Here is a 26,792-nt window from a genome sequence, read left to right on the forward strand (position 1 = left end):
ATGGGAGCAACAACGGAATGTCTAGGCATGCTTTATGTATAACAAGAATACAAAGCTGAAAATGAATGAACTGCAGCTAAAATATTATGTTCACCTTTCACATAGTCTAGTCCTTCCCTTGCCCACCCCCCTAATATTCTTAAGATGGTCTCTTCTCCATTCTTCAGAGAGTAGCTGGAAGTGGGGAGGCAGAAAAGGTCCTCCTTTCCTTCCACTCTGCTCTTTTGATCTGAAATTTCAGGTGCAGTACTGTGCCCAGAGCTCAGAAACTACTCGCCCTAATGAAATTCCTTGTCGCAAAATGCGCTTAAGACAATGGGAGTTTTGAACACCGAGTGTGTGCTTAGCTGGTATGGTCTAGACAGCATTTTCATATCTTCTGCACACATCAAGTACTGAACACGCAAATGGTGTTCCATTGAAGATTAGCAGTAGGTTCAGCACTGATAAAGAGAAGCTGTTATTCACACAACACATTGATTTGCAGGGTTTTCAGCCACAAGAGTTGGAGGTGCTCATTCATTTATAAGTTTTTTGTTTGTAAGTTTCACGGAGGGTGGCTCTGTTAGCCGTTAATGGAACATCTATGTTCAGAGACAGCAGTTCTTTGAATACCTGATGCTGGAAACAGACATCATGTGTGTGTTGCAGGCTTCTATTGGGATGTGATGGAAATAGACTCATGGATTCGATGGATCTTGGGCCTAATGCAGTAAAGTGGTCCTTAGCGCAATGCCCTTTTTATGGCTGTTATGTTTCCCTCAAGTCTCTGCCAGAATCTCAAAACACACTATGGACCAAATGGTACCGATCTTCTTCTCTTTCTTTGATCTGTTGTCTCTAGGCTCTGCAGAAGAAGCTGAGCTGGCTTACGCTTAAAAAAACCCCAGCCGCACATACTTGTGGAGATTCATGCCAACACAATTTGCAAAATCCTATTCTAGCCAAACACCAATTCGCAACCATCCCTACCAAGAGATGCAGCTGGCCTCCATTCTGATCCCAGTAGTCACAGCGAAAGAAAAATGGTGCCCAGGGTTGTCAAAACGACATGAAAAGCTGTAACAACATTGGCATCAAGATGAAGCAATGAAGGCAGATCAAAAAGAAACTAAGGAACCATTTGATTGACAATTGCTTGAGGAAAATAAACCCTGTAATCCACACAGTTGCAGGAGAAGAGATAGGTGTCAACTAATGGAATTGAAAAAAAGCTCAATAGGAGAAGGGTAAAAAATGCAATCTGTGAAATGTACTCTTCAAATAGAGATGAATAGTATTCCACCCTCAGCCCCCACAAAAATAACAATAAGGTGTATTGACTAGTCTTCAATAGATCGTCCTGGTAATCAGTGCTGCCTAAAAAGAGAGAAAAAAAAACAAATATATGGTCTCAGCAGCATGCAAAATCTGGTGCAGTACTTATATTTAATGGCATTTCAAGTCTCCATTCTGTTATAATGAAGTTTTAATTCCCCAGTGACGCTAATATTGTATATATGGTAACTGGCACATAACCCCCCGGTTTAAAAAAAGAAAATGTGGGAGTTGTTGCAGGGATGATCAAGAAATCAATAATGATTTTCACAACCAAGGCTCCAGTTGTGGGATTCTGCCATTGAACACTTTGAAGGTGGCAGCATGGTTTCCTCCTTGTCGGAGAGGGGGGTGAATGTAACTGGAAATGAATTAGGCTGATGTAATCTGTCATGGCTCTCCAGGCAGCATTTAAGAATAATGCCATTTTGTTGAAGGTCACACTGTAAATTGGTGTACAGCTCAAGCAGCCACTAACACAAATGCATCACTGAGTCAACAAAGCTGAGTGTGCTGTTTGTGCTTAAAACCAGACAAGATTCAATCGAGAGCAGGGATCCTTAATTATTATTATTTTACTCAGTGCTGTTCTCTCTGGAGATTAAGTATTCAGTCAGTTGGTGATGGCCACTCTTTAGCCAGATCCCTGGAACTTCTCTTCCTAGGCCAAATCAAAATAAAATAAAAATGGAGGAATCAGGGAAAGGATGCAAGAAAAACTCTACAGCAGGGGTCAGCAAACTTTTTCAGCAGGGGCGGGTCCACTGTCCCTCAGATCTTGTGGAGGGCTGGACTATATTTTCTTTTTTTGGGGGGGGATGAACTAATTCCTGTGCCCCACAAATAACCCAGAGATGCATTTTAAATAAAAGCACACATTCTACTCATGTAAAAACACCAGACAGTCCCCACAAATAGCCCAGAGATGCATTTTAAATAAAAGGACACATTCTACTCATGTAAAAAACACGGATTCCTGGAGCGTCCACGGGCCAGATTTAGAAGGCAATTGGGCCGGATCTGGCCCCTGGGCCTTAGTTTGCCTACCCATGCTCTACAGCAAAACCAGGATGCAAACAATCATCTCAGCAAAATAAACCAGAAGTAGGAGGGAACAGTTTCACAGTACTCAGTAGAACTTCCTTCTAAATATGGTAGGGTTGTAACTTATGACTGAAAACAAACTGGGTGCACTGGGGCAGCAATCTGCTTCCTCGTTCAGTCAAAATACAGAAGATGTAAGGCAAATGACACAAAGAAGTTAGCCAGCCTGCGGAAGTGCTTTTATACTTTCTAATGGGCCATGTCTCAAACATTCAGAAGAACTACCACCAAACTGAAAGGGGAGAAAGTACAGCATGAAGGACCTGCTTCCCAAATGCAGTATCACTCTAGTTTTATCAACATGGTCAGTGATCAGGGATTAGAGGCTTGCAGTCTGTTAACATCTAGGGAACGCAAGTTTCCCATCCCTTAGAAATGGGTGGGAGGGATGTGCCATTTGTATTTTAAAATCTGCCATGGGCAGCAACAGTGTTGTTATGGAGAGTGGGAACTTAGTCTTGCCCTTCTTGTTATTTTCCCAGTTACAACCACGTAACACTGAAGTTGCTTTTAGACTTGTTTTGCTGACAGCATAGAAGATAGGGACCTGTACAATGCATCTCTTGTGTTTTGATTTTTAAACAGAGCTAATAGCAGTTTGGGAGAAAAGCAATGACAAACCTAGACAGCATCTTAAAAAGCAGACACATTACCTTGCCAACAAAGGTCCGTATAGTTAAAGCTATGGTTTTCCCAGTAGTGATGTATGGAAGTGAGAGCTGGACCATAAAGAAGGCTGATCGCCGAAGAATTGATGCTTTTGAATTATGGTGCTGGAGGAGACTCTTGAGAGTCCCATGGACTGCAAGAAGAACAAACCTATCCATTCTTAAGGAAATCAGCCCTGAGTGCTCACTGGAAGGACAGATCCTGAAGCTGAGACTCCAATACTTTGGCCACCTCATGAGAAGAGAAGACTCCCTGGAAAAGACCCTGATGTTGGGAAAGATGGAGGGCACAAGGAGAAGGGGACGACAGAGGACGAGGTGGTTGGATAGTGTTCTCGAAGCTACCAGCATGAGTTTGACTAAACTGTGGGAGGCCGTGGAAGACAGAAGTGCCTGGCGTGCTCTGGTCCATGGGGTCACAAAGAGTCGGACACGACTAAACGACTAAACAACAACAACAATAGCAGTTTTAGGTGGTGTGATTTCATTAGGAAAATGTTCCAAGGGGGAAAGGGTTAAAAATCCTGCGGAACTACTACCCCTATTAAAATTTCAACCCTTCATCTCCATGGCTATTTAAAATGGTGCTGGTGGAGAGAACATCTGGATACTTGTCAGAGGTCTTTCGCATCACGTCTGTTTGCATAAAAGCAAGAGAGAAAATAGAATTATGAATTTGAAAGCCACAAAAGTTCCAGTTTGGGGCCCAAAACACTTACAGAAAAAGTTTGTATAGTATAGTAAATGAATTATAATAGATATTGGGAATGTTAACAACATTATGTAACCACGTTCTCAATTTTGTACACTTATCCAGATTCTTATATGCCTCACTGGGGCAAGCTCGCGGCATTCAAGTGGTATGCGATTACCCTTGAAACCAAATCTGTCCCCAAAATTCTACAAGAATGAGTTACCTTACACGACCACCAGAATCACATATTGGACTTTGGCAAACTTAACTAGATCAATCTGTCCTGGAGTGGGGAGTAAGTTGGGATTTTGTTTTTGTATCTTTTCCTTTTTTGTAGTTGTTGTTATATATTAGAAATCAGTATAACTGTATTTATTTTTAAAACATTAAAAAAATGAAATAAAGCAGGAGTTGTGCAAATTATGCACATTTGCACCACTGTACTTTCTTTAATCCATCTCTTTTACAAATAGGGCCTTCATATAGATTTTGGATTTTTCTTTATGGCAGAAATTAGAGTGGAAATTGCTAAATGGGTTTTTGGAGTCCACAAATTTGCAAATAATTGAGTACATTGAAGTATTATATAAATACTGCAATTTCTTGAAGTAACTAATGAAAACCTACTGTCAGTGCAGATCATTATTTCCTGTTCTAACAACCCATGTCAATATACCAAATATTTCCAGAATCAGCCATTTTTCAAGACACACATTCACTAGATTTGCTTTTCTAAAGAGGAACAAGTAGCATTTTCACGCTGGAAATACTTTACTTTAATGCCAAGATTCAGCCCCGATCACTAGGTTCAATCCCAGTCACCAACACTTTCATATCAAGATTCAGTCCCTCAGTCCCCTGGTTTGGTTTAAACTTCATCCTAAGCCAACCGCCCCACCCCTCAAAGTAGCTATGCTCCCATTAGGAATCCCATTCTTTTAAAATGAAAGCACATGTGCCTGGTTTTAATTAGAAACCAGCTGGTAGGAGAAAAGGAATCACCAAATACCTCCAGGTTAGAATCCTTAACCTATCATTCCATGGGTGATGGCAGTATGTCCACAAGGAAAGCTGTGTCCCCCCCCCCACTTCACCGTAACATGTCCCACAACTCTGCCTCAATTCCACTCTCTCTTTCTGTTTACCTCCCCCAATTTTAATATGATAATTTTATTATTTGTACCCTGCCCATCTGGCTGGGTTTTTCCAACAGAAAACTAAAAACAACAGAACACTAAAACACAGAACACTGTGGCTTCCAACAGAACACTAAAAACAGAATAAAACTTCAAACATTAAAAACTTCCCTAAACAGGCCTGTTCATTTCTGTTGCTTCAATTTCTTAGTGTGGCTATGTTTACATGAGAAGAGGGGTACATTTCCCCATTTCATCCCCCCACAGCCTACATAGATGGCAATTTCTTAGTGTGGCTATGTTTACATGAGAAGAGGGGTACATTTCCCCATTTCATCCCCCCACAGCCTACATAGATGGCAACACACCGGGCATAGCATGGGGGTAATGAGAGGTGGTTGTGTGCCTTCTTTAGTTACATCCAGCCCTGTGCTATGCAAGCCATTCAAGATCCAGCACACAAAGACTATACAGCAGGGGTAGGCAATCTAAGGCCCATGGGCCACAAGCGGCCCACGGGGGTCATTTAACTGGCCCCCGAACCGAGCCACCTGCTTGGTGAGTCCCTGCGCGCTGCGCTAAACCGGCCCAGGGACTCAGTTCCGTGGGGCCAGAAATCGCATCTGTGCAGACGCAGATGCCGGAAATTGCGGGTGCAATCAGGCCCACAGAGGGATCTCCGCTGGAGTGAACCAGCCCAGGCAAGGTAAACCTTGCTGATCCCTGCTATATAGTATGAATAAGAGGAATATACATTGTCTCTCTATACTGCCCTGGTATGTAGCTTGTGCACACATATGACAGCTTAGTGGGGAATGAAGAGTTTTACCTGTAGATACTGCACCCTTCTCCATGGAACATTCACTCACTCATGCCATTAAAGGTAAAGGTACCCCTGCCCGTACGGGCCAGTCTTGACAGACTCTAAGGTTGTGCGCTCATCTCACTCTAGAGGCCGGGAGCCAGCGCTCTCCGCAGACACTTCCGGGTCACGTGGCCAGCGTAACGAAGCTGCTCTAGCGAACCGGCACCAGAGCAGCACATGGAAACGCCGTTTACCTTCCCGCTATAAAGCGGTACCTATTTATCTACTTGCACTTAAGGGTGCTTTCGAACTGCTAGGTGGGCAGGAGCTGGGACCGAACGACGGGAGCTCACCCCGCCGCGGGGATTCGAACCGCCGACCATACGATCAGCAAGTCCTAGGCTCTGAGGTGTTACCCACAGCGCCACCCGCGTCCCTCCACTCATGCCATTACCAAAAGAAAAAAGCACAATCATATTAAATGTGTCTGCATCAAGGAGGATAAGGCTTCAGTATTGCTTTCTTTAATTCATATAGACTTTATGGTCACAATTTATCAGGACCTCCTCCTTTTCAGATAGAGAAGCAGGGCTTGTGCTGAACCTTCTCATAGATTCTGCACTGTTTCTATTGGCTGCGCAAGGGAATGAGTTGTTTCACACCAGACATCTTCTCCAAGGACATTAAATATGTGAGGGCTCACACCATCGTAAAATGGACACACAGCCGCCAGAAATAAAGGATGCTATAGGTTGGTGGTTTGTGTGTGTTATTTGTTTTTTAATTGCCTTTGCTCTTGACAATTAAAACTCCTTCCCCTGGGATATCATTAACCTTCATTAAGTTCCTTGCTGGGAGTATAAAAATTAATGCATTACTAGGAATAGAGACAAAGAATCTTTCACGGTGGTACTTTTACAATAAATTCCAGAGTTTGTTGAAAATGAGTCATTAAAAAAAGTGAAAAATTTAACAAGCTGATAATATGAATGCACACACAGGATATGCCACTCTTGATCAGATTGATGGCCCCTCCAAGTTGGTTTCTAGATTTTTATGATCGGCTCCATATGTGAGGCTTGACAGGAAAGAATAATGCATTCAGTCAACTGTGCAATAATGTGTACAGGAAAAAAAAATCTTTCCTGACCTCTATTAGCTCTCTATGATCTATTAAAGTGGAGGTAACAAGACATTTTGATCTTCACTAATTCAAACGGTGCACATCTTTCATTCACACAATATTCACTTTGCAGCTGTTCATTACTAACTTTGTTTTCATTGTTCGCAGAGAATCCTCTTTCCCACATTCTGCCCTCTCCTGTCATCATACGCATGTGCTTTTAACTGAACTGGTCCTTAGAATAAAGGTCACTTTAAGTTTGCATTATTGGGCGCTGCACAGCAGCTAGACAAATGTGCAAACGAGCTTCATAAATTATTTGAGATTTCTCCTCTATCAACTGTTAGTGGATTCTGGAGTACACCATCAGCATTGTGCTTGAAGTATTTCTCTAAAGAGAGCTCTGCACCCAGCAGATCCAGCTTTTCACCCTCCACAGTGAAGTGCCTCACCCTTTAACTTTATGTCAGGGTTGCTGTGTGCTCATCCTGGCGACACAGTACAATGAAAACAATAACTCTCAATTGATACATTATCAAAGGTCATATGAAGTTACAAATCAGAAGCTTGCCAGAAGCAGCTTAAGTTTTCTTTAAAGTGGGTCAGTTGTAGTTTCCTGTAGGTTGTTTGACAGTGGTTTCTGGCATCACAGGCTCTGGTCTACAGGAAACCACAGAGCCTTTATGTCCTCTGCTCAAACTACAGCATTGTGTTTTTCTACCCATTAACCAAGGATAAATGACCTAGATATTGTGCCTATCAAAGCCTCATTTCTCTTTTACCCTTTTGTTCTTTAATGTACCACATTATCACACGCTGAACACATTTGAAAGTATTCCTAGTCTCACAAGCCCTTTTGAGAGAGTAATGCAGGGTTTTGTGTGTCTTTCTGAAGCTTTAGCTAGAGTGGAATAATATGAACATAATTCAGGATTTTTCTTCTTGTCTATTTCTCACAACCTACCAATTCAGTATATTTAGGGATAGAAAAAGCTGGCAAAGGAAGATAGAGTTTTTTAAAAAGGTACCAAAAAAGAAACACAATTATATATTTGCTTCTATTGAGAATACAAAAAATAGTAAACACCAGTTGTGATTTCCCTAATCACTACATTCTATAAATTACATCTCTGCATATCATGAGTCACTTTTATTAAAAGCATCATTACTACAGTTGGCAGCAATTTACATCTTATCTTACATGATAGCAGTTTCCAAGGGAAAAAAAAGACATCACAACGAAGAAAAACAAATACATTTACAAAGTCATGTCTGTAAACTTCAAGGCTAGTTTAGAGTTGAGGTAATCTGTTTAGCTTTGTGGCTAAAGTAACAAAGTCCTTTAATTCAAAAAGGTACCTGATTTTAATTTTTTTTTTGTTTTACCAGTGCATTACAAGATCACGAGACGATTTAACTGTAGTTTTATCCTGCAAGAACCTTTTCAGTGGGTAATTTCCAAAAGGTACTCTTCACATTCAACAGCTGCCTTATTATTGCTGTGTCTCAAGACAGAGAGACATTCACACTATCATGGAGATTGTCAGAGAATGTGTGTATGTGTACATGCACAAGCGACCCCCCATACAGTCAAAATGATGCCCGAGTATGATATGTGTGGTAAATTTCATCTTGACTTTCACAGCAAAGAATAAAAATAAAAAATTAAATATATAACTTCATACTTCCTTTTAAGCAGCACTTCCTTCTATTTAGTGCCACTCTATTACAAATTGCTGCTTTTATAATACCAATGGTACCAAAAGGGGAAAAAAAAGCAGAGCATTATGTCAATTTCCTTAAAAAGACATGATCACCTCTCAATTTCATCTCTCCTAGGGATAATAAATAATGCACTGCACAATACTTAATGACCAAGATACCTTTTGACACATCTGTATAACATGACTTGAACTTTTTTGTTTGCTACACTATGTTACAGAACAGCTTATAAAAACTAATTATGGACATTAACTGTGAGTGTAAACAGTAGGACTACCACTTGTCAAAAGTTTAAAACACTTTAACAGTAACTGGTACTGCTTACTCATCATTTTCATTGTTTTCTAATTCATCCCCCCCATCAAGCGAGTCTAATTCTTCACCCTGTGCTATTTCATCTTCTAAAGCAGAGGAATCTGCAGTTTTATCAAGGCTCTCCTCTGCATCACTGCCCTCTAGATTTTCTTCATCTTTAAAGGCAGCTCCTTCAGTTTTATCAGTAACCTTCACTTCACTGGAGCCCACTGCATTCTGAAGTCCTGCTAATGCTGGGAAACCAGGTAGTGTCAATCCTCCCAGTCCTGGAGGTAGAAACATAGAAGGATAGAACAGGCCAGGAGCCATGGTGGACAGAAGGAAAGGATTGAAGGTCAGAGGGTTGGCAGGCAATCCAGTGGTGGTGGTGGTGGTGGTGGTTGCTGCTGCTGCAGCAGCGGCAGCAGTTACACTGACAGATCCATTTGCGGAGTCAGTAGCAGAAACAGTGTCTGTGCTTTTCTCAGAGTCTTTGTTCTCCTCTTCATTCTCAGTCTTCTTTTCTTCTACTTTTGAAGTGCCATCTTCAGAAGTTTCTCCTTGACTGGAAGCCATAGTGGTGTTTCCAGAAGCAGCTGTAATTGGGTTATTCAACAATCCACTGAGTCCAAACATGTTGGGCAACCCTGCCATACCTGGCAACATCAGAGGCAGCATGGTAGCTGGATTTTTAGAATCACCCCCAGCAGCAGCAGCGGCGGCAGCAGCTGTCGCTAGTCCTGGAGGGAAGCCCATGAGACCTGCAAGCTGGAGAGACTGTAGGTTCTGCAAATTCTGAAGGCTCGTGAGATCCATTCCAGCGAACAGACTGTTCATCAGCAGTGGGTTAATTCCCGAAGTTGAAGCTACAGCAGCAGCTGCTGCAGCTGCTTTGGCAATTTCGCTTTTTGGCCTTCTCCCTCTTCTGCTTGCTCCCTCTTCTCGCACAACAGGTCCTGTGAGAAGACGGTCAAACATGGACTCTGGAACAAAACCCTGCATATGGGGAAGAAAGAACATTCCATGCTGTTACGCTTCTACCTACAGGGATGCCTACCGATTTAGAATTTCATGTAGGGCGGCTCACATGACAAAGCAGAGCATACAATCCCAAGGGCAAGGAAAAGAACAGGTATGCTGCCAATTAGATCTTGTTCACAAAGCAGTCCTTTTCCTCCTCCCATTAAAGGCCAGATCATACATTTGAGCACTGTCCAGTAAATAAGCTCTCCCTTCAACATCATCAATATGATATAGCAAACAAAACAATGGTAAAAACAAAGAAACCAGAAACAGTAGGTAATGCTCAGAAGAAGAGACTTCCAAAGAAATCTGATACAATAAACACACCAGATTTATCCAGCCTTGCAAAATCCGAAGCAAATTAAACATGTTGTGGTCCTTTGTCTGACAAGTACTAGGCTTCTAGGTTTTAAGAAACAGAATGCCTCTGTACACACCATGTCCAATGCCTGAGGTTGAGAACAGGGAAATTCCTCACAGAACTCAAACAAGGCAGTCTACATACTTAATCAAAGAACGAGTTTTATTACAAGCATGGAAGGTTTTATTCCATAATCAATTGTGTATTAATCTTGTATATAATAGGTATTCCTAAGACAGTTGTGCACTAATAATGAAGCTGTTACAAATGTCCACCAAAGCGGGTAGCTACCGTTTCACAGCAGTGGTTGGGAACTTCTGGCCTGTCAGCCTAAATGGACCCAGCAGGCCTCCCCATTTGACCTGCAAGGCTGTTTCAGACAAGCCAGACCTGCCCACCCGCCCTACATATGATGCTGTATCTGATGTAAGATGTTGGGCAGGTAAAGAAGTGGCTCCCTGTCAAAAGCTGTGTTTGCAGGCACTGCCGATCAGCTGGTTGTGCTTAAAAAATCCTGTGCCTTTCCAAGTGCCACCAGGTTCACTAATGCTGGCAAACGCAAAGAGCTCTGCAAGTGCAGACAATTTGTACAGGCAAAGAAAACACTTTACGTGCCATCACTGTGATGTTAGGTGATTGACAGGTAGGTGACAGTCAAAATGACTGTTGGGGAACCTAAGCATCTGGCCCGCTGGCTGGAAACATTTCTCCACCCTGCTCGAGAGAGGAAGACAGGATCAAGCCACATAACATGTTCTTAAAGTATATAGATCATAAGACTCTAAAAACAGTTAAAAATGAAAAGCAAAATCTATCCAGAAATATAGTTTTTCCTTACAGATTGTTTAACGATGTCAGTCCAATCTGGAGCAACAGCAAATTCAGGGTTTTCTTCTAGCCATCTTGGCAGGTCCTTCATTGGAGGGGCCATAGCTCCACCCATCTAAGGAAACATTTTTATGTTTTATTAACAAAAACTTACTAGTACATACTTTATATGCCACTTATCAAAAGTATAATTTTTGTTAGAGAACAATTACAGAGCTGGTAATCAAAACATGACAAAAGTTCAACTCAACCATGCATTAAGTGTGGAAAAAGTCTTTGCCAAATATCCTAAGATTTCTGCAACTCAAAATTCAGAATGCTACTTTGAAAAAAGTGATGAAATCTATAGAACTTGCATCAACCTATTAAGTCAACTAATTAAAGGTTTATTATTATTGTTGTTGTTGTTATTATTGTTGTTGTTATTATTTAATTTTTATCATATAATTAAAGGTTATAATCTTTAATCTAAGCATCCTATTAAAAACGCAAGTGCTAGTCTAAAACAGAATTTGGAGTTAGAGCAAACTAGGAAAAGCACTACCTTCTTGCCATTTCTCTTATTTACAACAGGGACCCTCTCTTCTCCAGTTAAGGTGTTTATATCCAGTTTATTAGGGTTTCGACATCTGTGCCGTTTCTGCTTCGGTTTCTGAAATGGGGAAAACAGCACATCTGCACTCTTCTAAGAGAGGAGGAAAAGTACAGTGCATTACTTGGGGAGTTTTATTATCTCATCTATAGAAGTAACTTTTCAACCCGCTAGGCATGTATGTATATAGTGTTTTCTAGGTTCAGCACTGGAACAAAACATTATTAGAATTTGTACATCTTTCATTTTTAGTCATTACAAAACAAAAAAAGTAATGAAATGAACAATTAATTATGTTCTATCATGTTAATTGTTATTTATTGTATATAAGCCACTTTGGGATTCATTTGAATGAAAAGCAACTAGAAATGTAATAAATCCAAATCGAATTATGACAAAGGATTAAGAATTATTGCTTTTGGATATCTTCCCAAGTGATTGAAAGACAGTTAAAGCTTTGGACTAATCCTCCCCACCCTTGATTAACATCCACTTACTGGTACATAACTTGGCATATCCACAGTGTATGATGGATGCAATTTAAGCCATTCAACTAAATCCTTGTTTTTAGGAGCATCCTCTCCCACCAGCCTGGTCCCATCCTCCATATTAATGACAGGGATGCGAGTATCAGGATCCAGTTGCCCAGGAGATGGAATGTTTCTCAATGGGGGGGTTTCCATTTCTTCATCAAATGCTTTGGTCACTTCTGCATCCTCCTGGAGAAAGGTGACAATTATATCAACTTTCAGGAGAACATTACAAGAGTTGCTTCAAAAAGCATACAACTTAAAATGGGAATACAGTTGTACCTTGGATCCCGAATGCCCTGGAACTCGGATGTTTTGGCTCCCAAATGCTGCAAACCTGGAAGTGATTGTTCCGGTTTACGAGCATTCTTTTGGAAGCCAAACGTCTGACGGGGCTTCTGCGGCTTTGAATTGGCTGCAGGAGCTTCCTGCAGCCAATCAGAAGACACAATTTGGTTTTTGAACATTTTGGCAGACGAACAGGCTTCCGTAAGGGATTCTGTTCGACTTCCAAGGTACAACTGTACTTCCATCAAACAATTAAACTTAGTGGGGCCATACACTTTGTACACAGACAAGAGTATGGCAAATGGAAACCCGAATGGGCAGGGTTTTCCCCCATGGGTGCATGTGCTGGAAAGGTCATGCTGAGTAGGTATGTACTTGCCAGGACATATGTGAGTATGAATCCCTACAGGTTCATAAGCATTCAACAGTTATACACAGAATACTGATTACTCAAGCTAATCGGTAGTTTACCCACAATATTTTCTACTTTGAATACAGTTTGCAGAGTCGATAGATGCTTTTTTTAAAGGGACAAATTTCAGGAAACTGTACAGACTATTCAAAACAATTCATGTGCATCATCTTATAATCCTTATAACAGGAGTGAGGCAATACCAGCCCACAAGCTTGCTCCAGCACAGACAGCTTCTCTGTCCAGGTCTCCAGATTCTTTTCTGAAACCCTGCCCTCTCCTTGGTTTTGCTCCACCAATCTGCTAGTGTCATTCAGCCATGACTAGGATGGTCATACATTGTCTCGGGCAATCAGCCCTACTGTGCATGTCCTCCTGTGCCCTGCTACTCCTTCAGTGTTCTCAAGCCCTCAGAAAAAATATATCTTTGGAAACACTGAAGAAGAGATTTCCACAAGCGTTTGGCTGCATTTGGGCATTTCAAATCTGTTTCCTTCAGAACCATCTTCAGAGCCACCTGAGAAGCACTCTATGCAAATAGCGCCATTGATTATTCACATTAGCATTTTGGGGGGTTTTTGTATTGTACATTGTTTTAAAATGTTCTAGCTCTTCAAACGTTTTAGCTGTTTGTATTTTATATTAAGTTGCTTGAAGACTTTTCCATGTAAAGATACTAACAAATGCATTAAATTATATTTAAAAAGGTAAGATTGAAGAAGGCTCATTTTGTGTGTCCATAGCCTTGCCCACTTTTTGGCCCTGGCCCCACCCACCCTTTGTGACATGCAGCCTTCAGTTGCTGTTATTAAATCGCCTTCCAAATGTCTCAAAGCGATGTACAAAATGCAATACAAACAGCTAAAACACAGTTAGAACAACGCAGAAGATAACATCAGACAAACATTAAAACAACACAAAGTAGACCCTCACAGCAGAGGCCCAATTTGTCCAACTGGGAGAGCTGGTTGGAACAGAAATACCTTCAATTGGTTCTGGAAAGCGCAAAGAGTGGGCACATGTTGTATAAGTGATAGGAATGTTGCTTCACAGAACATGGGCAGCCACACTAAAAGCCATACTCTGAGTGACTGTAGAGCAGGCTTCTAATATCTTTGGATCTTGAAGGAGAAGCTCTCCCTTATTCTCCAGAGACCTTCTGGGTATTAAAGCATTAAGGTGGTCTCTCAAGTAACCAGGTCCTGAACTGATTAGGGCCTTATATGTCAGAATCAACACAATGAACTTGGTCTGGTAGCAAATTAGCAACCAGTACAGATCCTGCTTGCAAGGGGCTAGCTGAAGTTCACCCCCACAAGCCAGCCAGCTACTATGTTGTGCATCCACTACAGCCTCCAGACCAACCTCAAGGGTAGCTCCACAAAGAGCACATGATAGTAATCCAATCTTCAATTTACCAGTGCTTGGACAACTGTGGTGACGCCTTCGTGATCATAGCTGTCTTACCAACTAAAGTGGGCAACAGGCACTCCTAGCCACTGAGGATATATATGCTGGACAGAACTGGATCCAGAAGCACCCCAAAATCAGGGCAGCCCACCCCCAGCTCTCACCTGGGATTAAAACCACTCCACACTGTCTCCCACCCAGGCCAGGATGGGCAAGGTTCATGCTATAACTGACTTGCTCTCCAGGGGCATGGAACAACTTTTGTCTCTCACTTCTACAGGCCATCTCCAGCCTCTTGTCTGTGTAATGGTCCAGAGAGAGGAGCTTTGTTTCCCCAGAGGGGGGGAAAAACCCCAATCACACAACCATGCCAAATAAGATGAATTAGAAGGTGTGTGAGCTCAAGCCTGTGTTGCACTCCAAAGCAGAGAACTAAACAAAAAACTCTTTGGGGTTGCCCTTGCCAATGGCTCAACCTACCATGCCTAGAAGACTTGGCTTATATCATTCCCTTTCCCCAGCACCACCAATGCAAGATGAGCTGATCTGGGGAGTGTCTTAAACACAGCCTCAGTGGGGCATCCTTTTGATGTTAAAGCATCTCCCAGAAACAGCATCTTGGCAGACCTAGGGAGCTGGTGGTAAACTCTGTGCCTCTCCTCACACCCCCTGACTCGGCTGCCATCCACTCAGCTCCTCCTTTGGCTGCTGCTATTCTTCTACATCAGCTCAAAGCAAATCTGGTGAATTAAAATGAAATTCTTCTTTTGCAGTGAGTTTAGTTCTTAAGAGGTATTTTGTGAATTTATTATTACTGACCAGTGTTTTGTATATTAGAACAGGAGCATGCCCAAATGTTAATATGGAACTGAAAATACAAAACAGAATATTTATATCTGGGAATAAAATGCCAATTTTGGTGTTCTGCCTCACATAATGCAGAATTAACGTCAAAGAAAAAGTCTTCTCTCTTACTGCTGTCAACGATGCTCGCTTGTTGCTCATAAATAACAGATCAAGCCCTTCTACATTTTTCCTTCTTCCTCTCCTCCTTTTCATGGGTGGTTCTACATCAATTAGAGAACCATTTAGTAGATGCCTTGTGGGTGTGCGTGAAAGACCTGCTTGTAGCAACTCCATCTGAGTTTTAAAGGCATCAGACACTGGTGTGGAAACATTAGGTAATAGAAACTTTGAAGGAACAGCTGAAAAAGTTGAGGTAGAACTTGTTGCCTCTCGTGAGGCCTTTGATAAGTCTACAATTTTTTCTTGTCCATTTTCTGAGACAACCTGTGACTCTCGCAACTGGGCAACCATTTCCATGAGATTTCTCCTTTTGGCTGCCCTTTCAGCCTCAATTTCAATCTTTCTTCTCCTCCTCCTCCGCTGGCGTGGAACTGACAAATTGAGTGCATCTTCCTAAAGAAAAAATAACACATTATCATTATGAGCAATGAAATACCCCTTGCTTTTTGGTGTGATTTCAATTTTCTAAATATTTAAAAATGATGGGAAAAGTTAGATAGGATTGCACAAGCCCAACTAGTTACATCTTGTCAGATCAACTAGTTCTAAGAAGAGATCATTACAGATTTCATCTTAATGAAAAATGACCTATTTTATACCTTAATATATTTATTACTATCTTTCTCAGAGTAGGTTTATAGCTATGGGTGTTTTTCTGCTACTGTTTTTGACCCCTTCTGGTTTTATATCTTTAAAAGCAACTTTATGACTCTCATACAAAACATGCCTTGGACAACTGAGGAGAGACTGTGATATCTTCATTGCCACTGATGTTGGCTTGACCAACCATGGAGAGCTCTGCAAAACTCCGTTTCTGTAGAGGGCTGTCCACAGCTGTTGGCGTATACCCAGGTATAAGGCCCTGGAAATCAAACATCTGGCGTCTATTTACTGGCCACTTCCCTTTCAACACTGCTTCACAGATGTTGTCTAATCGGTTGATCATTACTCGATCCTGCAGAAAGGGAAATACATAATGAATGTCATGTGAAAGTAGCCATTTGAGCTCAGTCGGGCCATGCACACACAGCTTAACAGGCTGCATTGCTTGACAAAAGTGCAACTGAAACTCCAGATCAGAAGAAATATTACAGGCACTTGTCATTTAAATTATTGGGAATGTTGAGGCGCATGAGCCTTTTACAAGCCATCTGACACACATTTTCTCAGTTCTCAGTACTGCTATCATATACTAAAACAAAACATCAGTTAAACCACTAGTAGTATAATTCTTGTAACTCAACATCTTTGCCTTGGGTATGTCAGAGCCAACAGGCTGCATCTGCAATTTTGTCCCAGGAAGTGGTTCCTCATTAGTGTCACTATTAATAAAGTTCAATGTTATGAAACGGGCACCAACCTAGGGACATCTAATAAATGTCAATTTTCATTCCACGCCCATTATCACTTCAGGTTCCACTGAAGCGTGTACATTAAAAAATTCTAATTACAGCTAAGCCCTCTTAGAATATAGGCAAATACAATATGAATGCTACTGCATAGAGAAAAGGGCTTTGAAACCTAGTTGGATAATTTTCAAAATGTGTTTAATGGTCTTTTAGTTCACTAGTTAATAATGATGCATCACTTCCCTTTCTGGGGAGTCAAAACACCATCCCTGGAAACATTTGCTTTCCATCCATTCTTTTGTCATTCGGTGCCATGTGAAGACTATTTTATTCTCCTGAGTTGTTGGTTAATGGCATCATAAACATGTTATCTTTGCTGCTGCTTTGACTGCCTGTTGTTTTACTAATTGTTTTATATTGCTGCATTATATTGATTTATTTAAATTGTTCTACATAATTGTAAATCACCTTGAACAAATTTGGTGGAAACACAATATAAACATATTAGATATACACACACACAAACATGTACCCACATACATACATGCATACACAATCAACTTTTGAAAATTGGCTATTGATTACTAAATAGAATCAACCTTCAGTTACCTGAACAGTGTAAAAGCCACTAGCAGATCTCAGCAGCTGCAACCAGCTGCTTGCTTTGCCCAGGAATAAGCCTATTACAGCAGGGGTTATTTCAACCCCCCCAAACCAGATGGCCCTGTTATGGTGATTAGGAAGCTTAAGACTATTACTACTTTATTTCTCTCCAGCACCCTCTGAAACCAGAACCTGAGTGGTATATAGAACTAGTACAATTATCACCGCTGCATTTTGTCCAGTAAAGTGTTGTTTTTTTAATTGCTGCAAAAATAAAAGTGATAGCTCTACTAGACAAATGTTCTCCTATTTTATATTACAAGCTATTTAGGATTACAGTATTTCCTTATTTTACTTCCTTCAATTCATAAAGGAAGAGCTCGCCAAATTTTAGTTTATATTCTTATATGTTCTATTAAGTATGATCATGCATATTTACATAATATCATAATTCCAATCCCATCTCTTTCTGCATGCTAATTTGAATTGCTTTTAGGGGGCAACTATCTAAACCTACAGGGCTCTATCCAACATTCTCTGTCTACTAGTGCAAGGGCATTTGCGCAAACAGGCAAGGTTTAATAATGTGGCATGTAAGTGAAATATAAATCGAATGGTGATGATGATGATGCACAATATCCAATGCAACAGTTGTGCTAGTGGAAACTCAAGCGACAGAGTGTGCAATCTGTTGTGCAAAGAAAGCTATGAGCAACCCACTTATGCATTCTCTTGTGCAGCAACATTCCACTGCCAGAAAAAAAGATTTGCCTGCAAAACAAGTACACTGCAAATGACTTTAACTTAGCACTACATTGGATGTAATCCCTAGGCTGTATTGTCAGTGTTTTCCAGTACTTTTGAACTTGGCTCCACTCTTCTGAATGTACTCTTCCCCCCCTTGCCAACCCCCGCCCCCTCTCCAAAAATACACAAGATCCAAGGAGCAGCATGCAGAACTCTACACAGAAACTTAAAAGGATATCCCTTCCTTCAACATCCTTCTCCAAAACCTGTTCTGGAAATTTAGGAAAGTTCCCAATTCTGAATGGGTTGCCTCTGAATGAGTCACCACAAGGGAAATGGGTTTGGCACTGAATAGTGATGGTAAGTGAGACCAAAAGTTGGCAGGAGATTCCTTGCACAGCCATCTATACAACCCCTGTTCACATACAGTCATTTAAACGTCCCATCATCTCTTTCCATCCTTCATGGTAATCAAGTTTACCCAAAAGCCCTCTTGCTATGCCAGGGAGGGATTCTTAAGGGGTGGCAGCACATATTGAGATAATCCTTCCACCTGTAGCTACCACCTGCCCAAATATCCCCACCATGCTATCTACCATTAGACTTCAGAGTCCCAAGGATCCATGGACTACATCTGGCCTACAGTTTGCCCCACAGGGGCAACGGAAAATTTATCCATGCGACAATGGCGCCAGTAGGAAAGGGAAGGAAGACTTGGCAAAATGCAAAGGCAGTTTGGCTTTCCTCTACTGCTATTATACTAGAAAGGGTGTATGCCCCCAGCAGGCCACTCAGTTGCAGTTGAGCCACCGGTGACCAGGCTGGCAAACCTTTGCCATGCCTTGAGTGTCTCTCATGTCCCCTGAAAGGCACCCCTGCTTCATAGTTTGAGAAAAACTACATTATGTAATAAGTAATGCATCAAGCACATCACTCCTCAGAAGTGATCAGTTCTCTATTGAACCAACCTTCGGCCAGAATGAAAAAGCAAATGTTCTTTCGTGAAGGAGCTGAGCTACTGATGGGTCTCCATCTTCCATATAAAATCCATCACGTGTTTCATCCCTTGCGGTGCTCAGGGATGCATTGCTTTCTTCATCAAAATTCTTACCCTGAGAAATTGTTCCTGCTGAGAAATATTAATCACTAAGAATTAGTTACAGAAGTAAGCCACTATTATTTACAGTATCATTGTAGTGTTGATCTGACAAAGTCTTTACGGGCAGTTTTCTATACATTAAAGATGTTGAACATTCACTCATGTTGATAATGTACTCTTTGATATGTTAATGAGATGAAGATCCCAAAAGCAGCAATTGGATGGCAATTGAAGCAAGCCAACTTTAGTATGCTATTTTGCCATGTCACTGTACATTACTCTTCTTATGCTCCATGACTTTGGTGTTTGGAACAGAGTATGGTATATATATCTGCTCTTTTGTGCTCCATATTTATTACAATGATAATATTCCAGTTTTGCAGTCAGCTCAGGATTATCTATCAACTGAGGCAATTCTGTGTTGTTTTTTAAAAAACAAAAACATTTATACTGCACTGTAGAGGAACCTGCTTTGTTAGAACCAAATAAAACACTGGTTTTCAAACTGCATCCTATGCAACTCTTCCCCACTACAACTACAGCTCTCCCCTATGCAGTATCCAACTGTAGGCCAGCACTAGTTGTTCAAGGATGCAACAGTCTTACAGAGGAATAACGAGGCCAAAACAGATCCAGGCAGGGTTCTTATAACATACTCCAAAATCTTCTGGATTGTACAAGGTTTTCTAGTCAGATGTAGAGATTGCCTTGGCAGATAAGTCAATATGGACAGGCTCTCTGAAGTCAGAATGCTTAAAAAAACCCTACTGAATTCATGCAATCCTAAAACTGCATACTCAAAGATATGAATAAGATCATAAAATTAAAGGTAGATCTCCTTTCAGATCAAAAATGTCTGATGGGAGACTGCATATATGGTGTACCAAACATGGACAATATTATTCTGAATCAACCCTTATTTTCTTCACGATTACCTTCAGGTTGGGATGACTCTTCTGATTTGTCATCATCATCGAGTTTTTCTTCTTCATCATCTTCTGAACCTTTCTCAGAAATAGATTTTGGCTCTACCTCTGTGCTCAATTCCATGTCCTTTATTTCACATTTAACAGGACCAGCCTCAGCCTCAGATTCCTCCTTATCACTTTTTCCTGCAGTATCTGTTGCATCTTCCTCCTCTTTACTATCAGACTCCTCTTTGGCTGATGTTTTCTCAGGTCCTTCCAGTTTAACTTCAGCTTGTTCTGCAGACTTTTCATCTTGTGCTGGTGTGGATGGGATAACAGAGGCTGTCTGGCTACAGCAGACACCCAATGGGTTTAACAAAGTACTCAGATTACCTCCACCCCTGTTTTGAGCAAAGTTTTTATGAGAATCAAGAAAAGAAAGTTCAGGGTCATTCAGGATATGATAATCTGTCCTGCTGACTCCATGTTTAGCAGCACCAATCAGTAAATCTTTGTCATGTTTGCCACATTCCCACCACTCTGGCAGATCCAAGCTTGGCTGACACAGTTTTAACTTTTCCACCAATTGTGGATGATGGAGAACCTGCTCTCGGACTTTCCGCAAGAGCTCTATGCGATACAAAGTTCGAGAAGCACGTTCCTCAGTGATTGGTTCAATCACAGTAGAAAGATCAGGGGGTTCTATAAGAAAAGAGATAAATAAGTAGATATTAGGAAGATTTTAAAATTACTACATTTTACTCAACAAAAGGGGGGGGGAGAACCCTAAAAATAACTGACCTGCGTTTTCTTAAATATCTTGCTAAGATCTCTAATTTAAGGTACTTGAACTCAAATACCCCAGATCACTGGGTCAGCTGCTAAGAAATTATGGAATAATTGTGAACATTCCAAGTGCTCAATAGTTTTTAAGAAGTGTCAACACTAGGTCCAAATGGCCTGGTGGGGGAGGTGAAGCAGAGAAGAGTGGACTGTAGCATTAGTCATCTATGAGTGAGTAAGATACTTCTTTCGCTTTTTTTGTTACCTCAGTGGCGGACAAAAAAAAGGACACAAACGGCAACAAAGACAGGAAAATTTATCCAACAAACAAGAGAAAGATTACTAAGTAACTTAGAACAACAAAGACAGGAGTTAAAGAGGATTCAGCTGACTAACAGAGAACAAAACAGGGAGAGTTGGGAGGGTCAAGCTGCTCCGTCCAGGCAGGAGGGAAAAAATGAGGAGCTATCTACTTCCCACAATTCTTTGCTCCTGCCTGAGTCTCGTGCAAGAGGAACAGACCAATCCAAATACTTCATCTTCCACACATTAGGATTTTTATATACTTTCTACATTTGAATGAATACCTGCGTGTGTGCGTGAATTGAAAAGAGTGAGTATATGCGAAGGGGAAACAAACATAGAAGATGTATTTAAAATATCTGCTTGCATCTTTGCTTGGAACTTGTCTCAGTTTATAACTTTCCATTTATTAGAGTTATAGCTATCAGCAAACCTACCTTCATCTGGCTTGGATGGCATTCGGCACACTCGCCTGCACATAGCTACAAAGCAACTGAAGTACTTCTCTAAACTTTCATCAGACTTCTTATCAAGTCTGGCAAAGGCTCTGAACTGGTTCCAATCAAACTGCTGCTTTATAGGGTCAAAAATAACCCCAAAAGTAGACACAACACGATAAAAATCTGCTTCCTCTCTTCTTGTCCATCTGGAAAAAGGAAGAGATTAGCATGTCAGGACACATCTAAGAGCTTTTCACACCCCAATTTGATACCAGATACCAGGATCTATTTCAAAGAAAATGAGCGATGTTGCAAGCAGATGCTCATTTCTATGAGAACGAAGCCTAAAGAAACTTACTTTTGACGTTTTTCTGTTATTATAGCTTCTCTTTCAGCTTCTAATGCTCTCACTTCTTCACGAGGTCGTCGACGGCGTCGGTCAGTCTTCATTAGCGCCTCTTGCCTCATTTGTTGCCTTTTATAGCTACGCTGATAGGCAGTAATGAGGCGGCGCAAGCGGGTAGTCAGGGTTGAAGTGTTAGGCCAGTAGAGTTGGCCAAAATCAGCATTGCTTTCACTGTGCTTGCCTACAGAATATTAGCAAAGCTAATATTAGACATTTGTAATTATAGTCAAATGCTAATTTGCTATATATGAAAAGCATATTGAGTTTAAAACCCCACAAATCAAATATCTAACACTGAAGTCCTCTTAAGATGAATTCTGAAACATTTATGTCTTGAACTTCACTATTGTGAACAACACACTCAGTGAAGTTCTGGTGACAACACACAGCTAAAATGGTTATCCCTCTCCAAAATGGTTATAATAATAATAATAATTTATTATTTATACCCCGCCCATCTGGCTGGGTTTCCCCAGCCACTCTGGGCGGCTTCCAACTGAATATTAAAAACAGTACAGCATCAGACATTAAAAACTTCCCTAAAGAGGGCTGCCTTCAGTTGTCTTTTAAAAGTAAAATAGTTGTTTACTGCTTTGACATCTGCTGGGAGGGCGTTCCACAGGGCAGGCGCCACTACCGAGAAGGCCCTCTGCCTGGTTCCCTGTGACCTTACTTCTCGCAATGAGGGAACCGCCAGAAGGCCCTCGGTGCTGGATCTCAGTGTTATAGCTTTGGCTCTGCCACTACACATATCCCATTATGTAACCAAACTGAATAAAGCATATACAAAGCAACAGTATATGTAGGTGGCAAATTATTACAAAAAAGATATAAAGCCATTAATTTTTCTGAAAATTAAAGCACAAAAAGTTGGTCCCTTGTGTACCACAATCAACATTAGATAATATCTGCATTATTAACACTTCTCCCTCACCCCATTCCCAGGCTTACTTGTGTGGAGCTCTATGGATTCTTCCTTGTCAGAAGGAGAGTTTGCAAATTCCTTTAGAAAAAAAGAGTGTTACTTCAGCATTTGTTTTTCAAAAATTTAGCTCTGAGGAAGCAGAGGAAATGATCTTTCAAAAAGCTGAAAATAAATTTTTGTTACACACAAGAACATTACATGAGCCAATACATTAATATTTCAAATAACCTTTCTTCAAATATTACACATTAATAAAAATTACACATTAATAAAAAAACATGTATTAGCATGTCAAGATCCTTACATCAATTTCATCTTTGAATGGAGTCCTGGTTGGTTTATATTCTGGATCTTCATCTTCTCTATCAAAATCACCCCTACAGGAAATATGATGGGGGGGGGGAGAAACACAACTATCAGAGCTAAAGAACAAATCCTTTCCAAACCTTATTATGCAGTATCATGAGGGGACAATGTTAAATGACCAAAAAAGCTTCTTAATGTCTAATTATATATCCATTAAAATGAATCCCAAACTTGCTTTTTAACTACTTCATATATATGGAAACACTGTTATAAGAAAGAGAATCCTCAAATGTGATGCAATAGGTGAAGCCAGGCCAGTATTTATGATAGTGTTGTAAAGTTTATTAAATTTTTATAATGTCCTTACCCATCACCACCATCTGTTAATATATCTGTTCCTCTCTGCTCAGCAGCTATGGCCTTGGCATCAGGCATACCAACACGTTCCAGGAAACAGAGAGTGGAGTCGGCTCTCATTGAATTGTACTTCTCATAGCCTGCACCCAGACAGAAAAACACACCAAGCACCCACAAGTATAAACAAAATAGCTCCATGTGAATGACACTTTTATACTGATGAAGAACGAGAAAACTGCATTTCTACTTTTCCGTTCCCATTACATACAAGAATGTGTGAAGACAAGTTCTACTTCCACATTTCTACTTCCTTTCATTACAAACAAGAATGTGCCATACACCTGTGGAAAGTATGGAGACATTAAAGATTTCCAGGCAGTGTTTGGCTGGGTGAGTGGGCAAGAAAGGCAGAAAAATGGGAGCAGTAGCCATGCACAAAGCTTTTTATTAGTTACCCTTTCACTTCTAGATTTAACATCCCCCAACTCACCTTCCTTTCAATGGTACTAGCCCTATTTAAACTGGCACTTACAGTTGGAAATGCATACATGGGAAAATACGTAAGGCCAGCAAACCTGTCTTATTTGGTTTAGGATGATGCATGTCAGTAAGATGACACCGTTCCCTCCATGGTTTTCAAACTGCTGTTTACTTTTCTGTACCATCCAAGTTGACTAGATGGAAAATGGCAGATCCCAACAGTGCACAGCAAGAAAATGATTTTTAGACTAGACTTGCCTCAGCTGAGCCCACAAAACAGAGCTGCTGTACATAGGCAGAACAGCACAATTCAATTAGGATTTGTACTACAACACACTGTCCTTAACTGCTGTAGAGCCTCAAGCCAAACTGTAATCATGAAAGGTTTTATAAGCCATCATTCTCCCCTTTAGTCAGGCTGGGCTGCTGAGAATACCTCTGCAACCTCCAGAGAATTGGGATTATAATCAGGAATTGCTCACTGTATATATCATGCCAGCTCTGCATCCCCAGCCTTTCAAAGTTAACAAGGCTGCATCCCACTCAAGGGAGCCGGGAGTTCTCAGCACTGACATTTGTGAAATATTGCTTGGAACAAAGCCCAGGAGGCACTTGTACAGATTAATAGCAGAGGTTAAGCCCACCGTCCACTTTGACACTGGCTGGCAGAGTTAGCAAGTGAAACAGTGCTGGAAGCAGAGTTTATGGAGATCTATAATACTACTTGGCTATTATTTAAACAAATATGGTTTTGTGTTATTTACAGCCAAGGAAGTAATGTTTTCTCCAGAAATGTTCTGCAAACATTTAAAAACAGCATCTGATATTTACAACTCAAATAGATTTTTTTTTCAATGCAGAAGGAAAAAAGGAGCGAGAAGCCAACAATTCTTTGGAACTACACTTGTTAATATTGTGACTGAATATTGGTATACACAGAAAGCTTTTACCAAGGAGTTCTGTTCGAAGTGAGACATCACTTACCATGCTTGAACACTCCAATTAAAATGGATTTATCTGCCTCCTTATCCCACCAGTCTGTAGGAACTTCAGCATGAAATGGCTCAGGAATCCAAATATCAGCCTCACTATAAAAAGAATTACACATTTGGAAATACCTCTGAAGGTTAGGTATCACATTTAAATGTGTTCACACTGAGTGTTGGGAAGAGCAAACTTGATTACACAAGGCATTGAGATACTTGAAAAAACCCAAAGTGGTTATAAACAATAGAAGTGTTAATATTATTTATTTAGTAATACTTTCCCCTCTCTAAAATATTTATATTAAATATTAGAATCTGACCCACCCTATCAAAGCAGGTATTAGTGAATTTTTCCTCACTATGAAATGAAAAATCCCCATTACCCATCTTATATTCACCCTCACCAGCCACATTCAAAGCATGAAATGATAAAATGCCCTGAACAGATATGCAACTGCTAAATCTTTAAATTCCTCTGATCTAAAATAAATATGCACAGGTTACAGCTCGCATAAAGCAACATATCAACCTAAATTTGCACTAACCTTGAGTCAGCACCCTCCAAGATCTTGTCAGCTTGGTCCCCTATAACTTCTTGCCTCAGATAGTACAGCATGCGGACACGCAGCAGGACCCTGGAGAGGAAAACAGAGAGGGGAAAAAGTTCTTAACTTCAGGACTGTTTGCCAACAGTGGCTTTTGGCAGCTGCTGCTGTTCATCCATCATCCTGCCAAGGCTGATTAGCCATGCTGTATGGTAGGCTTGAAGCGTGACAGATGGTGGCACATAATCACCTCTGTGTGGTGCTTTCTGCTGGCTTCCAACAGGCCTGCCTGGCAACCGCTTAGACTGCACAGAGAGGGATCGAGCTCAGCCCAACCCAGGCGCATTTCATTTAGTTCTACCTAGTGCAGCTTGTGAAGTTTAGACACGTACTCTACCACTGCCTCTGAAGTATTGAAGCAAGTTTGTAAACAACTGAGCAGATGGCTTTCAGTAACTGTTCTGCTTCATTATCTCATAAAATTTCCTCAGCTGCTGCCTTAATACCATTTTTGGAAGCACATCAGAAGTTGCAGGAATAAACGAGATATAAAATCTGGTTTTACTACCTTACAATAAACCCCCAATATGGAATGTCAGGCTTGTTACGATTGTACAATTTTTTGCTTCTGAGAACGGAAAAGTCAGTGTTTCCTAAAGACAGGATTTCAAAAAAAAAAAAAAAAAAAAAGTTCTGCCAAATTTACTACTATTTCACCTGCCTAGATTGGATGACAATGGAACGTAACCTAGTTCAAATTTACAATGTAACACCTCTGACATGCTGTAAAACTGTTTTGGAGCTATAATCGTATGTTCCTAGTCAAAGATTAAATTGATATAACCAAACACACAATTATATTCACTCCCAATGATGCTAGAAAACTATCTGAAAATGGGAAAAACTATTACGTATTAATCTAAAATACTTCTGTGCTGCATTTATTAAACATTGCAAGGCAGTGTACAACAATAATATAAAACAAATCAATAAAATAAACATTAAAACTACATGAATACATCAACAACCAGAACAATTTGAAAAATGGGTATCAATGGCCGGAAGATGATTGGGCAAATAACTATGTTTCTACCAAGAGCTGAAAACATTTCACAGTTAGCGCCTGCCTTCTTTAAGAAGAGAGACTATTCCACAAACTGAGTGCTACCACAGAAAAAGCACTCATCTGGGTTGCCACAGGATGGATTTCAGCAGATAGCAG

General features: G+C 40.7%; 1 protein-coding gene across 9 annotated transcripts in view; it reads right to left on the reverse strand.

The window, feature by feature from the left end:
• Positions 1–7,982: 7,982 nt before the first annotated feature.
• CHD7 (chromodomain helicase DNA binding protein 7) overlaps positions 7,983–26,792 on the reverse strand; it is a 141,515-nt gene continuing 122,705 nt past the window's right edge. For 7 of the 9 annotated variants that reach the window (XM_053396063.1, XM_053396064.1, XM_053396058.1 and 4 more), the window contains 15 exons: positions 25,571–25,660; positions 25,024–25,127; positions 23,570–23,699; positions 23,201–23,273; positions 22,923–22,974; positions 21,924–22,152; positions 21,563–21,771; positions 20,067–20,741; positions 19,001–19,161; positions 16,061–16,288; positions 15,283–15,726; positions 12,165–12,386; positions 11,620–11,760; positions 11,086–11,190; positions 7,983–9,859 (listed from right to left, as the gene is read on the reverse strand). In XM_053396063.1, coding sequence (XP_053252038.1) covers positions 8,891–9,859; positions 11,086–11,190; positions 11,620–11,760; positions 12,165–12,386; positions 15,283–15,726; positions 16,061–16,288; positions 19,001–19,161; positions 20,067–20,741; positions 21,563–21,771; positions 21,924–22,152; positions 22,923–22,974; positions 23,201–23,273; positions 23,570–23,699; positions 25,024–25,127; positions 25,571–25,660 — 3,832 coding nt within the window. In that variant the 3' untranslated portion in view covers positions 7,983–8,890. Of the gene's footprint in view, positions 9,860–11,085; positions 11,191–11,619; positions 11,761–12,164; positions 12,387–15,282; positions 15,727–16,056; positions 16,289–19,000; positions 19,162–20,066; positions 20,742–21,562; positions 21,772–21,923; positions 22,153–22,922; positions 22,975–23,200; positions 23,274–23,569; positions 23,700–25,023; positions 25,128–25,570; positions 25,661–26,792 lie in introns of all 9 variants that reach the window. The other 2 variants (XM_053396066.1, XM_053396065.1) reach the window with 2 other exon arrangements.

Source organism: Podarcis raffonei, chromosome 7 (genome assembly GCF_027172205.1).
Source record: "Podarcis raffonei isolate rPodRaf1 chromosome 7, rPodRaf1.pri, whole genome shotgun sequence".
In the NCBI taxonomy this organism is placed as follows: domain Eukaryota; kingdom Metazoa; phylum Chordata; class Lepidosauria; order Squamata; family Lacertidae; genus Podarcis; species Podarcis raffonei.